At 40.3% G+C, this 16,647-nt stretch overlaps 2 protein-coding genes across 3 annotated transcripts in view; one reads left to right on the forward strand and one right to left on the reverse strand.

Moving 5' to 3' along the window:
• gng8 (guanine nucleotide binding protein (G protein), gamma 8) overlaps window positions 1–16,647 on the forward strand; it is a 757,718-nt gene that overhangs the window by 150,008 nt on the left and 591,063 nt on the right. The window lies entirely within an intron of this gene.
• On the reverse strand, window positions 5,925–15,617 carry LOC119133320 (moesin-like). Of its 2 annotated transcripts, XM_037269006.1 has the most exons (13): window positions 15,250–15,617; window positions 10,179–10,262; window positions 10,000–10,095; window positions 9,626–9,900; window positions 9,447–9,530; window positions 8,902–9,048; window positions 8,729–8,825; window positions 8,502–8,665; window positions 8,305–8,435; window positions 8,074–8,234; window positions 7,901–7,993; window positions 7,563–7,793; window positions 5,925–7,270 (listed from the first exon to the last, which is right to left on the reverse strand). In XM_037269006.1, exons 1-13 carry the CDS (start codon window positions 15,259–15,261, stop codon window positions 7,106–7,108), a joined length of 1,740 nt encoding a protein of 579 aa, XP_037124901.1. In that variant the 5' UTR covers window positions 15,262–15,617; the 3' UTR covers window positions 5,925–7,105. The 2 variants fall into 2 exon arrangements, with proteins under 2 accessions (XP_037124901.1, XP_037124903.1); XM_037269008.1 differs by lacking the exons at window positions 9,626–9,900; window positions 10,000–10,095; window positions 15,250–15,617 and having other exon boundaries at window positions 10,179–10,237.

A 16,647-nucleotide genomic window follows, 5' to 3' on the forward strand; every position in this document is an offset into this window, starting at 1 on the left:
GCTGTACCACTTTTGGGATTCATTTCACTCAATCAGTATTCACGTCTGTAGAATTGATGAATTATTGGTTAGCTTGTTTGCCTCACAGTCCAGAGACTTTTTCAGTTTATTTATTTATTTATTTATTAATTTTTAATTTAATTTTATTTTTATGGTGACTCACCTTTGGAAGTGACCATAGAAAAGGTTGTTGTGCTCCGGGGAGTAATCAAGTATCTTGTTGACCTGGAAAATTCATCTCACCGAGTTCTTCTGTGCAAAAACCACAAGTGCGATACAGTGTGATCCATTTCTAGGTGTGGTTCATCTTCTCAAGCAATTTGAGTTGTAACCATAACTAATTAAGAAGAGTCAATAGTGGATTGGATGAAAAAAATCAACCTATGCTATGCTACTACCACAGAGTGAATGGGGGGGGGAAAAAATTGAAAAGGCCCAGGACTGAGCCTTGAGGGACACTTCAAGTTGAGGATGTAAGATGTCCAAGATGTAAGATTTAGCACGATCTTGACAATTAATCAAACCGTACACATGTTGAAGTTTATAGGCCAATAATGTTTTTTATTTACCAAGCCCGCAAAAAAGGTACGACGACCTACAACAACCTCTGCAGCCCCAAAGACACTTGACAAGTTGTTTCCTGTTTTTTTAAGGTCGTTTCCAAAATCACATTTTAATGTCAGCTGAGTGACAGTAAATATTCACCAGCTGTGATTAGGACATTTTTTTGGGCTCAATCTTTGTATGCTTTGAAAACATTCTGACAGGCGTCCTGTGTTTTAGTTCTGAGATCTGCCTGGGTTGTTTGTAGCTTCTGGAAGCATCAGTGTGGAGTCTGAATGAGCAGCCAGGAGGCATGAATAAATCCTCTTCTGTCTTGACACCTGTGACAGCAGATTCATTACTAAGTGAAATACTATTGACATTTTCCAGTAACTGCTTTCATGGATCAATGCTGGACCTTTTGATTGCCACAGTGATTAATCCAATATTCCTTAAAGCGCACACAGATGTGACAGGAAGGTGAAAACAACCTGACCCAAAGTGAAAGTCACATGCCGAATTTTTTTTTCCCCGCTCATTGTCAAACATGAGTAAGAACCTTTATAGATAGTTAAAGTGTTAATATTTATGATTTAATTGTGATTCAATATATCTTATACAAACACTACTCAACAGTTGCTTCTCTATTTGTGTCCACAGCAGCGCTAACTTCCGTCCCCTCCCTCATTTTCTATTGTTACTTTTCGTGTCACAATCATGGAGTCAGTTTGTGGCATGGCCGTATTTGGAGTTGGACTGATGGATTTGTAATTATTGAACAATATTTACAATTGTCGCCCATTGATGCTTTCCGAATAATATGGGGTTGGAAAATTAAACACAGCAAATCTGTAACAGACATGGGATAATCAAAAAATATATATATATACTTTGATGAGAAGGACAATTCAGGCTGGTTATTCATGTTTATACCCCCTTTTGCAACGAGTTTATAATGATGACAGCTGGTCCTTGTCCAATTCCAATTTTCTTTAAAAAAAAAAGAGCTTTTGAAATCTGATCAGTAAGCGGGACCAAATGGAGTACGCCTAATTAACCATAGACGCGGCGTCAAAGCATTACATTTCTAGAAGCGTTTCCCCTCACTTCAGCATTGTTCCTTGGCACCAATATGGCACAAAAGCACTACTTTGGCGCTACCTTGTGGCGTCTTGGAGTATTTCAGAAGGCGCACAAAGGCAAATTCGTGCAATTTTAAGCAAGTAATGGAGGATACGGGTTTTTTTTTTTTTTAAAGTGTTAGTTAATCACAAAGAGTTGGAGGCACACTGCAAAAACAATAAGCCTTTAATATTTTCATTATTATCATATATCATATAACAGCCTGCGCTCCCGCACCACCAGACTCACCAACAGCTTCATACTCCAGGCTGTTAGGATCCTGAACTCTCTCCCCCCTTCTGCGTAGCGTCTGCACTTTTGCGCTATGTTCTGACTGTCTGCTGTATGCACACTTGCTCCGTTTTGCTCCTCTTATTTATTGTGTTATTTGTTTATTTATTATTTATTCACCGCTCTTATTATTCATTGTTTGTGCCTTCTTGTTTTTATTTTGTGTTGTTTGCTTGTATGTATGTATGCCGTGTACTACTGTCACCGTGGGATTGTGGAAACGTAATTTCGATTTCTTTGTGTGTCTTGACATGTGGAGAGATTGACAATAAAGCTGACTTTGACTTTGATTTTAGGAAGAGTTTTAGTTAGCTCCCGGCGTCCCTGAACTGGATACCGGTACAGAAAAGGGAGGAATGGTTGCATTGTTTTTCAAATCGCCAAGTCTGAAAGACTAAGCAAGTTTAGTTTAGTCTTGTAAAGCGAGAGATCGGCATTGGACAGAGCGCATAAGAGAGATAGCACATTTTGAATGGCGCATCCTGTCTTCAGACATCAACACTCCGATGCACAATGCGTGAGAATCAATGACGACGTGTCTCGTATTCGTTCTCGTCCTCTATCTCTTTTAGTCAGCCTGGAAAGCTTCATTGTCCTCATACAATGTTTCTTTGATAGTGCAATACAATACATGTGAAGACTGTGTTCCAAGCTGTCCAGAAAGGAAACAAATCATTCATGCCACATTTAAATGTTTTTCCAAATAGCTTCCATATGCCGTATCGTGATACCGTGAAGTTTTTATTCGTGAAATTGAAGAGAATCCAGTGACCCTCAATTAATTGTGTGGAGCGCTGCGCTTTGGGAGCGTATGGGGAAAAAAAAGTATTCCTCCTCCTCCTCGCTGTTAAAATAAAATAAAAAAATAACAGGGAAGAATTATGACCTGAGGCTTTGCTGATGTGATTGCATGTTTACAACATTTTTGTCAGAACATTTTGAAATTACTGCCAGTTTTTACCCTTGTCTGTATGTGGAAAAAAAAAAAAATCATTCAGTTGGCAATATAAAATTGATTAGACCAATATCACCACTTAGTGGACAAACTACTACATAGCAGCAATGAAAGGTGGACTTATGTGTGTCGAAGTTCCAGGACTTGCGAAATAATTCATATATTTGATTCACATATTTTGACATTCAAAAATGCTGCGGAACATTGTATATGATAATTTGTTAAAAAAGACACCAACTTGTTTCCAACTATTTCCTTAACGCTTCATCAATAAGATACAAATGTAAAATGTTGAGAGAAAACGGTTTTCCTCCAGGCCCGTTGCCTTGGCGTCTCCGTTGAGGTCGGCGTTGTCTTGTAGGCCAGTGACGCCTCACTTCGGGTATTTGACAAACTGACACTCACAGAATCAGAGTGTCCAACTCAGCTTGTCAAATACACTAAGTGGGGGGCCGGATCTCCCCGAATCAATCCTGACTCCTTAGGAGAAATTAAAAAATGTTGTCTTCAACAATGAGCTGAATTAGTTACCGTTGCCGTTGCTTCTGATGGCCGATGGCTCTCGCCGCTCCCGCCTTTGACAGTAGTCTCTTAGTAAAGAGCTGACAGTGTCATTTGCTCTCAGCATTTAGGCTACAAAGGGGAAGTCAAAACGAGGAAGATAAAGTGAGTGGCTCACTTGCAGGAAATGTGTGGAAATAAAGTGTCAACATGTCACGCTTGTGAAATGCTTTCTCAGATAGACATTGTGAGCGCGCTTTTCGTTTTGTGGTGTTCTGTTGCGCTTATCGTTGCATTCAGGAGGCATTTGTGGCGTTGATAATGGAGAGTCTGCAAGTTTTTTAAGATACTTGAATGTCACATATACTACCTGAAAAGATGGGCCACTTTCTTTTAGCCTTTCCTCCATTCTTCACTGTTTCATCATCCTGGTTGGACTCACTTTTTTTTTTTAATGGCCAGTCCTTGACCAAACTGACCAGATATGGTGCTTGCTGTCTTTCAGACAAATTGGTGCTGGTGGTCTAACAGAGATGATAAGCCCTGCAAATGATTTTTGTCCAAAAATGATACTAAATCTTTAATGGGAACAGACTGCACCGAGGCTGCAAGTCACGTAAGATATGAGCCAACTTCTCAGAGTAGCAACATACCCATATAGAGGAAGTTGGAGGTGAAAAGATACCTCCCTGCGTGCTCTTGAGAAAGAGTGGAGTTAACTTTCATCGAGTTGTTCCCCAACAATTAACTGAAGAAACAGGCTGCAGTTTAGTGGCAGCCACTTTTCTAAATTGAAGGAGTCAAACAAGATGAAATGTTGCTGCTGCTGAGAGGAGATTGTGGCAATGTGATGCTTGCTTATCTATTTACTGATTCCACCAGACTGACATTGAACTGAGCGCTTTTTTTGCTCACCTGTCAATCACCTGCTCTATTTTTTGCATGTGGAGTCAATCTAAAACTTTTCTGAAGAATGTAAAGAATTTGTCTAAAATGCAAAATAAATATTGCATGTCACCATTAGTTATTACAATAAGTTAAAATATGTTGTAGTAGGCACATTAGTAAAAATTGATTAACAATAATATAGTATTAATGCACAATCAAAAAATTTACATGAAGAATATCTCTCTCTCTCTCTCTCTCTCTCTCTCTCTCTATATATATATATATATATATAGTGTATATATATATATATATATATATATATATATATATATATATATATATATATATATAGTATATATATACACTACCGTTCAAAAGTTTGGGGTCACAAAATTGTTTGGGTGACCCCAAACTTTTGAACGGTAATGTAAATATTATTATAATAAAATATTATGAATTAAATATTATAAATTATATCTTATATTTGTATAAGATTATAAAAAATCTATGAATATAAGTATACATATATATTATAAGATTTTCTACACAGAAGATTATATATATAATCTATAAATAATTATCTAACTAAATATATACACTACCGTTCAAAAGTTTGGGGTCACCCAAACAATTTTGTGACCCCAAACTTTTGAACGGTAGTGTATATATATATATATATATATTTTTTTTTTATATTTAGGATCTAACATTCCCCGAGAATTGTAAGACTTTTTTGTCTCCTTCACTCATGAGTTGAAGACACCATCATGTGGCATATCTTAAAATTACAAGTTTGGTGAATGCAAGAAACTGCTCACGTGACCCAGCGGTGGTTTTCGGTCCCGACATACGACGTTTCGATTTTACGTACGAGTGCTGTGTGGCGTAGCTACTTTTTTTTAAACTTTTTTTTCCTAGTTTTTTGTTTTTAATTTGCCCTTTCGTACAAATATTTACGAACTATACACCAGCGCGTTCCAACTTTGTTCTAGATTTAAAGTAAACCTTGTCGTAAATAGAGGACCTCTAGTTACAAACAGAAAAGAAAAAGACCAAGCATGTTTTTTTTCTGGTTTTTATTCACTGGTGAAAGAAAGACGAAGCAAAAATTTGGCAAGGCACTACTAAAGATTATGAGTCAATTCTTCATGTTTCAAAAACTACTAGATGAAAACATGACTTGACCTCATTCACACATGATTTGACTGAATTTCAGGTAAAACATAACAGTACAGCATCATTTAAGTTATTGTCAAAGGCATCTAAAGGTGTCCAAAATAACAAATGTATTGTTTGATGGCAGTTATTCTCGCAACGATGGGCAAAAATACAGTATTACAATTGGATCCATGTAGAAATTCATTCCAACACATCAAAATAGAATAAAAATTGCTACTGCTATAATACTTTTATTTTGACCTTGCAAAATAATGTAAATACATCTTTCAAAGACTAATCTATGAAACAAGCAAACCCTTCTTGTGCCTTGATACATACCAAAGTTGGTCTGAAACAATCATGATGTAATATTGATTTGACAGGTATTTAATTGAATAGAAATTTTGCTGTGATGAATTGGAATGTCAATTTGCATTGGTGCGATGTGTGCACAGGGTGTTGCTTGTTCCTTCAATTTACTAGAACAGCCGCGAGCCATTTCATTAGTTTACAACTAATACTGTGCTCCGGACGCTAAAGTTGCATCATACAAAAATATCCTCGGCGGTGTTGTCGCTCGCTCTCTCTTTTTTTTTTTTTTTTAACACCGTTACATGATTTGATCACGTCAGAATAATCCAAATCACAATAATACAAAAGTCATTCATTAAATACATACAGTATATTAAAATGTAAGAACTGGAGATACTACGCATTGTTGTTTTGGTTAATATTGAATACTGTGGATGTTCCAGTGCATGTTAAAAGGAAATTACTTGGCTTTCAGATGTGATTTTTTTAAATTAAAGATTAAATTACAACATACCAACTTTTGAATGACATACTGTAGAATGTTGCATTGAACAAAATAAATTGTCATCCCTTGATAACGGAACTATTTGATTAAAAAGTCATACATTACGCCTAAGTCTAAACCCCAAAACATAAGTTTGATATCGCTACAACCTGACCAAAATCATCCAGATATGAAATTCTGTTGAACGCTTCCTGCCACAGACAAACTTGATGAGCATCAGTCATCACGTAACAAAGATTCAAATTTGACACTACAAACTAAAAGTTTTTTTATGGCACAAGTTTATTCAATCTAGATCCGAAAAGAAAAGCGATTCATTGTCTTAAATTCTATTCGGTAGATGCACCGTGAGCCTTAAATCAACTCAAAAGACAAGGCTGTGTGGTGGATCATGACAAAATTAATATGAACAGAAAATTCTGTTTGCATGAGTACAGCAGAAATATTCAATTTATATCTAACGGGCACAGAGTTGGACTGGCCGTCGGGGTCTTTAATTTTGAAGTCACAAAAAAAGGAACTGACAGAAATCTGAGATGAAATTACAGAATTGACTGGAAGTGTCAGAAAATGTGATCCATTTGCTACAAACCCCCCCTAAGTGAGGAATGCACTTACAAAATACAGTATGTCCCTTATTAACACCAGTGACTTGCTTCAAATCAGTTAGGAATGATAGCACATGCAACTTTTACAGATCCATATTTGTACATTGTGCTGTGTTTGTGTGCAGCCATGTCATGATTTGCAGCTGATATATTTGGGAGGAGAGAAAGAGCTGGAGCCTCGCTGGACTGCGGTCCAGTCGAGCGGCCTTGACGACTTCCGCATCACATACATTCAAACTCGTCGATGCGCTGCTTGGTGTTTCCCGAGCGGATCTGCCGGAGGGTCTTGTACTTGTCACGTCCCGCCCGCATGTTCTCTGCGTGGATCATGTCGTTGACCGTCTTCTTGGTCTCGTCTCGGGCGTTGGCCAACTCTGAACTTAAAGCCTGGAATGACAGTTGTTGCATACTCAGTAAGGAATCCCACTCAAATAATAATAATAATAATAATAATAATCAACAGGATATATACTCTGGCTCTCCAGCGCTATCCGAAATGGATGACTGGGTTACAACGAGGACAAGTTTGTGCTTATTGTTTCAAGGTGATGTCAGCACATGGCCGTGCCCTTTAGCTAAATGAATCCATTTGGGATTTATTACACTTGCCAGAATGTTCTGCCTACACGCTCGATGGTGGAAGCAGAAGCCAGCTCAAGGTTCAGGAGGTCAGACTTACGAGTAAATGTTTCTGCAAACGCTCGTTCTTCTCCGCCTCGGTCATGCGTTCCTCCTCGCTGCGGTCCTTGTACGTGGCGGCGGATGTAAACTCGGCGCTGGCCTCGGCGCTACTTTCGTCGTTCTCGTCGTGCTCGTTCTCGGTGCTGATGGGCTCCTGGACGTGGGCCGCCATCACTTTGTTTTTCAGCTCTTCTTTGGTCTTCTCCAGGTCCTCCTGCACCATGGTGGCCTGAAGTAAGAGAAGAAAGGGTCAACTTAGACCGTCAGGGTTTCATTTGTCGTTGCACACAATGACCAGTCAGTGCAGATTTTTTTTTTTAGACATATTCAGCGCACCTTCTCTTGCCACAGTGTAGCCTCATCTTCTTTCTTCTTCTTGGAATCCTCCAGGAGGGAAATCTTTGAGGTCAGCTCAGCCAGCTCGGTGGCCTAAAAACACAACATTGGTCTTTCAGTTGCATCTCATCTAAAGCGCCAAACCGACGCAACCTGGAGATTGGATAGCTGACCAGGTGCTCTTGGTTCTTCATCTGGTTTTCGGACTGCTGCAGGAGAGCCATCTTGGCATCCTCGGCACCTTTCAGGTCAGCCTCCAGGCGCTCGGCCTCCTCCTGGGCTCGCTTCCTCTCCATCTCCAACTCCATGGCCCTCATTGTTTGCTCCTCCAGCTCTACACGCAGTCGCTTAGCGTCAACATCACTCCAGAGCAATCATCTTGTCCGACATTTTCCATCACCCACCTTGCTGGGCCTTTTTGGTCTGCTCCTCAATCTGCCTTAATCGATCCATTAACTCTTCTTTTTCCTTTTCTATCTTCTCCTTTTCCTTTTCTGCCACTTCCCTTTTCCTCTTTTCGTTATCCAGCAGAGCTCTAGAAAAGAATCGACAGTGCTTTGAATGATGCTTTTGATGATTTTGGGAAAGAAGTGACCGTTACCGTTCCATCTTCTTGAGATTCTTCTCCTCCCGAGCTTGAGCCTTCATCTGCTGGACTTCAATGGTGTCGGGTTTGCGGCGGCGCATGTACAGCTCGTGGTTTCCCATGCATAGAGACAGAATGCGCTTGTTGATGCGCAGCCTCGGAGCATAAAATACAAAGTCCTAAAAAGAAAACATACAAGTCAGTGCCAAAGTATAGCCAAATGAAACGGTCCTTCGACATACTGGAGCTTTCTTGTCAATGGGTTTGATGACAAACTTCTTGTCGTTGAAGGAAATATTCCTGATTTCACTCCAAGGGAACCCAATTTTGGGTGTCATTCTGTCAAAGACACACGCAAGCTTCAGTATTTGCTAACAAGCACCCAAAAGCGTGTAGCAGTGAGAAAGTGGCTTACTTGTCGTTCTGTTCATAAATGTTGAGCCCCAAAGCGTCCACGCCCAGCCACAACTCTGTTCCTTTCTTATTTTTAATGCTGAAGTAGTTGACTCCATACATCTCCAAATCTTGGGCAATCTTCAAATACTCCATCATGGATTCCTCTCTGGACAGACACAGATGATGTCATTTAGATATTGGAATGCAAATGTTTTTGACATTACCAAACCAGAAATAAAAAATCTTGGCACACTGCTTTTAAATGGTCGTCTGTTGATCCGTCCAGCTTATACATTTATTGTATCAAACAGCTTGTGCTCCATTTCTAAGATAGGTTATGAGAAATGAAAACAAAAAGTGTATCATGACCTCTGGGCCTTGGCCAGTGTTACATTTGTAAAGTCATGCCAGCCCACAGGAAGAGGCACACAAAGGAGAGAAGGCAGAGTCTGATAAAGTTTGGCACATAGAGAAGAACAGTCCAAATGCTGTAGAACTAGCAAACCGTATAATGAGCCGGGAACTTCTTATCTAATGAGACTGAGGAGGAGGAATAGCAATTACCTCATCATTCCCTTGTGTTCTTCATGCCATACTTGAATCCTCTCCTCCCACTGGTCCTTGCTGAGTTTGTGCTGGTCCAGAACTCTGCCAACATGAAAGGTCAGAGGTCACGCAAAGGTGGATATAAACCCAGATGACCGCTGATCATCAGATCAACAATCATTTTTTTGCAATTTTACCTCTGAGGGAGCAGATGTTCACTTGACAGGTAGCCCGGTGTGTGGACTTCCTTGTTGTAGTCGGCATACTTTGCCTGGACTGCATAGGAAGCCAAGAGGACGGCTGTCTCGGGAGGGCAGTAGATATCGTCGTTTAGAATTCCCTCCTTCACCTGAAGGAAAAACAGCCTCTGGGTGGCATCCTGGATTAACTCCTCAGACACGTCCTCAGGAAAGAACTTGGCACGGAACTTAAAAAGTAGCGGGCTTTCCTTCCTCACGTCTTGGGCTGTCACCTGAAATTATAAAGTAGAATATATAAATATTTGACTCATTCAAGTTGAAATGGATCTTTGACGTTTATATCCATCAATGGTAGTCAATAAAGAGCTCACCTTCTTATTGAGCTTGAGCCATGTAGATAATCCCTTGGTGTCCTGGTACTGGAGTCCAAAGTACCAAACCTCCCGAAGCCCAATGGTCTTAACAACCTAAAATAAAATGATACAGTATATAAAATTAAATACGGTTTAGGGAGCGCAAAGAGAAGTGATCATTTTGTGGTATGTCCTACCTGGTCAAAGAGTTGCTTTCCGGTTGTTGTGGGCTGAATGGCAAACTCCAGTTCCGCATCCATTGTGGTGACTCTGACACTAATCTAAAGTAAACAACAATGACCAATGTGAAACGACAATAGCATGGATATGAGCGGGAATTTAAAAAAAAAAAAAAAGAGTTGGTGTGAAAACCCTTTTAAGAAAAATCCATTTGCAAGTCATGGTAAAGTTTCTTAATCCAACATGTCTGTATTTCGCAAACTAAGTCAAAATCTAATTCCCCATAGCCTATTTAACAAACCACCCGAATATAATGAATAATTTGAGTGTTTTTCTCAACTTCATGAAAGCCCACGTGCCAGTCTGGTCGACCTTAGTACGGAAATTATCTACAGGAAGTAACCACATCCTCCGGTGGCGAGGCCTTTTGCCGCTTCACCCTCAGGAGAGCGGCCTACTTCCTGCCATGCATCAACTCGAAGCAGCCAGCCAGCCAGTCAGATCTCGGTCTGCTCTGCGGTCTGCCAAGAACACACTGATACACCTATTTGTAGCCAGTTTGTCACCGCCGGGAAACTTCCTGTTCAAGTCAAGAATGCGCTGAACTCACATCAGATATTGAAACAGGAATGTGGAATGTATTGCAAGAACCACTTCAATCAAGTCGTAACCTTTCAATGTTTTTCTTGGCGTGACGTTAAACGCGTCATAGTTAGGAGTGCAAAATCCATAACGTCACGTGTGTCTCCTGAATTTTTCAAACTTGCCGAGGTCATACAAATATTAGATTGACTCTGGAATCAGCAAAGCCATTGTGTTTCTCCTTCACATTTTTCTGCCCTCTTTGAGATGATGAAAAAGGCAGCACACATGCCTGTTGGGGAAATAACTGCGCAGGCTGAGGCCTACGCCTGCCCTCAACAACAATGGCACGCATTATTTCCCACTAGTAGGGGCTGACGAGAGTTGCGTTCTTTCCCATTCATGTCAGCACAACCCAATTTACAGCTCAGGACACTTGCCCCTCTGTCACTTCCTGTCATCGCCAGCAGTTGCGTCGGAGGTCAATCTGGGTCGACGCCAACAGATAGGGCAGTACCATGAGTGATGCGTCAATGAATTAAATGTTCAAACTGTGCATAAGGTCAGCAGATTATTATTTTTTTCATTGAACTTGGTATTACAAGTTTGATAACCGCTAAAGAACTAATAGAAAAATTGGCAACCATTTTAAAAACTCTGGTGATGACCCAGCCGCTACATTCTAACTGCTTGTGTTAGGGTGTGTCGCCCACACTATTCTTAGCGCACACTCACCCGCGCCCTCTCGTCCCACGTGCCTAGTTTCCATGTGTTTGACCTCATCGGTTTCCCCATGGCAACGGCACAATGCACACTAGCTAAATGACATTTTTCATCATATCGATGTCATATCGTGCTAAAACAGGGGTGTCAAACTCATTTTTTTCACGGGCCGCATTGTAGTCATAGCTTCTTTCGGAGGGCCATTATGACCGTCAACCCAAATAAATGTATGAGCACCTCATATTATATACAGTAAAAGCTACAAAACAAACTGACAACTAACTCATTTTCAAATCAGATGAGTAAAAACTGGTCAAATATTAAAAAAAAAAGATATTATTAAAAGTGAAGACAATTTGCAATTCTAGTAATGACACGAATTTGATGCACAATTTGTCTTCGCGGGCAGATAAAATGACGTATCTGGCCCCCGGGCCTTGAGTTTGACACGTGTGCTAAAATGTGACATTGGCATTTTTTTTTTTAAAACGGCGTTTGCTTTATTATAAATTAACATGACTTGTCGCACAACCACATAGCTCTAATCTCATTTTCCGATTGATGTCTCATAAGTCACCAGAAACAAGATGCAGACAACCACAAGATCCGAAAGTACAAATATGTATCTAATTACTCATAATAAAACTTACAATTTATTATAATCTAAATAAATTAATAAATCATTTTAATACAACACAGGGAACGAACATCCAAAAATAATAGTACATATAATTTTACAAGTTGTACATATGAAGTATGAACAAACAGCCTTAATTCCCAGACTGAATTCACTGAATAGGAGATACTGTAATAATTTTTGTCTTTTGTGACAAAGTTGTGTCTGTAAGCAGGTTTGCACAGAAAAGGCTGTCAAACCTCCCACCTCTGTTCAAACGCCCTGTGGCTGTGTGTACTGTTGCGTGTCTGCAGTCCAGATGTGTTTACAGCTGAGGCCTGGATGCAGCCGAGCGTTACGTCTAAAGAAAGCCTCCAGTTGAAGAGTGCAAACTGGCAGACAGGAAAAGGGAGGGATGAAAGGGAGGATGAGCTTTCTTTACAAAGTGAGGAGGGGTCTTTCCCATGACCATTGTTCCTTAAATACACATACATGTACGCATCCATCTGCTCGGACATCTCAACGTGAGAGTCCAGTCGCTTTTGGCGAGTTAACGTTTTGTAATCCTTCTCGATCCTCCGTCCAAACTGCTACTTTGCTCAATCAACACCCGAAAGCCTTTTCACTCCAACTTCCTACAATTCACTCATACTTGGGTGCGAGGAGTGTCCATTGAATCCGGGGCAGAACAAAAGTACAAACATTTGGCAAAACCTCAAGCTCGTTCTTATCTTTAGACCACGGTGATTTCATTTGAGCTGAAAACAACAAACACACAAATATTAACATAAAACTACTTACTTTCCAAAAAGCGTAATTGTCACGCCAGATCGAAGGTGAAAATATTCAAGTATTTGTGTTTGATAAAATAAAAGATAAAAAAAAAGCATTCACTTTATCCACCACCTCTAACTCTACAACCTGCTAATCTGCTCTGCTATGCGCACTACGGCCTCCTTAAATCCCCTTGCTAGCATACCTCCACGTCTTTCCATTGACCAAATCACCATAGCCACACACACTTAATGTTTGTCCACCTAGCAAGAAAACCACCAATGTTGTTGACTTTCGACTGAAATGGTAAGTAAGATTTATATTTGAGAATGTTTCGATATTAGTGTGTATGCTGAAAATGTTGACATACGGATTTTTTTTTTCTTTTCTACTAAAGTCGAACTAAAATGTATCATGATTTTATTACGGAGCATTTTAAAGCCGACACAGTAAAGGAATCACAGCAACTGGTGATAAAATGACACTTTAAGGTTGATAGAGTGCCTCAGTGTAATCTTGAGTGGTGCACGGCATGTGAGGAGCAGGCTGGGGGAAGTTGGGTGGAGAGCAGCGAGACCGTGATGTGAAAGTCCATATAAGGCTGCGGGCGAGGAAATTACCAGAAAGGAACTGATGTAAGAGCAGAAAATTTGAGTCACACCATGACTTCCTTGAGAAACTTGAGTGCAGACGGCAGGACGGCACAGACGCGCAACTTTTGAATCAAATGCTGGCTTGTGTGTGCCACACTTCTCCAAAGGAAACTTTCACTTGGCAAAAAAAATTTACTTTATTGCCGAATCACATTATCTCACTTCCTTCTTTACTATGTTTTGCCTGCCCTATAGTTTCCAAATTATGGTTTTAGCTCCAATCTCAGGAAGTTAGGAAGTTCAAAACGTTTCATTCCGAAAGCATTGTATTTTCATTTATGGCTAGTGATCTTCCTCTTTGTCCCATTTTATGTTTCTTTTTTCTTAACACGAAAACACACTGGCTTATTGCTTGTAAACACATTGTAGAAGCTCCTTCTGCGCTTCTGCAAACCTCTGCAAACTGCAGATCATGCAATTTTTGTCGAGGCTAACAGTATCCTGGCTGCACTACTCAGACAATTGGCACATTAGTAACAGGCTAAACCTATTTTTAAAAAAGTGTAGCGAACGCTCACACTATAGCATTGTGTTTGGTTGTAGGGCAACGTATTAAACATGACATTGTGAATAGACATAAAATAGAAAAAAACATGTTTTGCAGCCTAAATATTTATGACCTATATAAAAGAAAGGAGCCTCGCTAAATGAAATCTAATTAGATTTAAATATTTATCAATCACCTCAAGCTAAAAATGCTCCATGGATACAGGCATGTGAGATTTGTGGTACAATGTCAAAATCATCACAGAGATTTTAATTGGCCCAAAGGGAAGAGGAGTAATTGCTTTGTTTATTTTGTTGACACGTCCCAGTGTGTAGGTCTATTTTATTTATTTTTTTGTAAATTGTATGGACCCCAGTTTGAAACCAGTCGTATTGTTAAAGAAAGTTAGCATTTCAAAGAATAAACAAAGATATGCATTTAAACATTTATAGCATATAGAATCATGTATAGTATCACGAGTCATGGGTAACAAATGCCCCACTGTGTGCAAGATTTTTATTCCACTACGTTCAAATGTTTATCTCATATATCCAAAAAGAAAAAAAGAGGTTAACGTTTAAAAACATAAGATTCATGCAGTTTGAATTAGACAAAGACTATGTGCACCCCCAACAATGAGAGGAGGGGTGCTCTTCATTGTTCCCAGCTACGTCACCTTAAAACAGATTGCTGAATTTAATTTGATGTCACAAAATAATCTTATAATATCATCTTTTTGGGCTAGGTAGAGTCGGGGCTACAGGACCCACACACTGGGCCGGCTTGACAGCCCCAATCTCGGCTTCTACTTGCTAGCTAGCCCCGGCTGGATGGGGAGGCCTCCGGAAACACGAGCTCCATGGCTACCGGGGAGGAGGGGAGGGGAGGGGGAACTGGAGGGCGCCCACCCAGGACAAAGCCACTCTGGGACGGGATTCTCAACCGTGCCACCTACGTGGGAACTCGAGATTGTGATACAAAGTAGACTCAAGGCCTCAATGAAGGATGTGATTTAAGGCGCTCATTTGAAGAGACGCTGGGGCGGGAGCGCGCACGCGCACTCGCCTAACGGAAAGTATTGTGTCGTCGAATTAAAAAAAGACTACAATAAACCGTCTGGATCACCGAGTAAAAAAAAGACACGCTCCAAAATAGACATTGATACATCGGTGCAGGATACATACAGGATTCTCTTCAATAAGATCAACAACGAGACGCTTACAATAAGAATAGTTAGGTTAACTCAAGCTTACCGTTTTCGGCATCTTGGCTTTTGTTGGTCCGCTTCGGGTTAGAAGGAAATAAAACAAAAATACACAACAAAAAAACCTAATAGAAAAGACGAACAGTTGTCGAAACCACCAGAAAACTTTTTCCCATCAGAACAACGGCGCCAGTGAAACCCTTTCCTGTCCAAAACGAGCCCAGCCTATTACTCGATTTAAAACACACCAAAACACTTATCTTGAACTTTCGAGGGGTATAATTAGTCTTTGTTTCGCCCTCAAAAAAAGAAATGGACTCGAAAGCTCGATTTCCTGTTAACGGTACCCGGACTCTGAAACCACACCCAGGCCAATGACAGGACAGCAGCCAGCAGACAGAAAGGAGAAACGAAGCTCGCTTTGGTTTGGGCTGGTTTAGTTGAAGCCTGCAGACTCCGCCTGCTGCCGCTGCATCATCATGGCCGCACGTATTCACTCTCCTGGCTCCGTTTGGCTCGGCTCGGCTCGGCACGACTCGTCCAAGACCCACTCCCTTTTTTTTTTTTTTATCCAATATGAAATAATCACTGCAGTGTCAATAAAAAAACGCGCACAATGCGCTCATTGGTGGAACGTAACGAATTAGCTACAAATACTTTATTGATATTTTTCAGGGAGGCTACAGTCTCAATTTTTGTTAATCCCTCTGATGATTTTTCTTTCCTTATACTATGCTTTCTACTCATTCTATATTGGATATAATAGGCCTATCTTGACAAAGTGGTGAATGACCTCACGAGACACCATGAAGCCCCTCCTAAATCCTATAACTCCCCCAAAACTTGAGATGGAAGAATAATTATATCTTGTATTATTGACATCAAATGAATCATAGTAATCCCCCCCTCCACCGCGGCCTTTACGTTCAAGCTATAAGTGACAGAAATACCCTCCTTAAATACAAGTCTGCTCATATTCCCTGAATGCAGTAGGTAACTATACTAATAGTACTAATAAGTACTTTTTCAAATGTTTTATGCAGGCAGTGGAAAAAGCGGGCCTTCACCACGTTACCAACGCTACTGGAATGACGGAACACACGCCAGCAGACGCCGCAGCAGAAATGTTCACGTGGGCCCCAAAATGTGGTGAGTCAGATTATGCAGCAATGGAGGGAGGTAAAATCTTTAAATTGTGCTTTTGTGGCTTCATCTGACCTATCTTTATGTATGGTTAATCTGCAAGCACTTCTAAATCAGACGTGCTATCAGAAGGGCTAAATCAGAAGATGTCTCAACAATTCCAAAAAATATGCTTCATCATAGGAGACAACGACCTCTGGCTTCTTGACTCGTTCTCTTTGGTTGAATATAGGGAGATGATTCATGACACTATTTCCTCAGAGCTCCACAAGTTAAAGGATGTCTTTGTACTGATTTCTTAACA

This window comes from Syngnathus acus, chromosome 14 (assembly GCF_901709675.1).
Source record: "Syngnathus acus chromosome 14, fSynAcu1.2, whole genome shotgun sequence".
NCBI classification, from domain to species: domain Eukaryota; kingdom Metazoa; phylum Chordata; class Actinopteri; order Syngnathiformes; family Syngnathidae; genus Syngnathus; species Syngnathus acus.

What these genes read in the sequence shown, in the direction of transcription:
- LOC119133320 (XM_037269006.1), bottom strand. An exon ending in CCATTGACAAGAAAGCTCCA is followed by an intron (nt 8,666 to 8,728) that starts GTATGTCGAAGG and finishes TTTTCTTTTTAG; the next exon opens with GACTTTGTATTTTATGCTCC. An exon ending in GTTTGCAGAAACATTTACTC is followed by an intron (nt 7,271 to 7,562) that starts GTAAGTCTGACC and finishes CTGTCATTCCAG; the next exon opens with GCTTTAAGTTCAGAGTTGGC.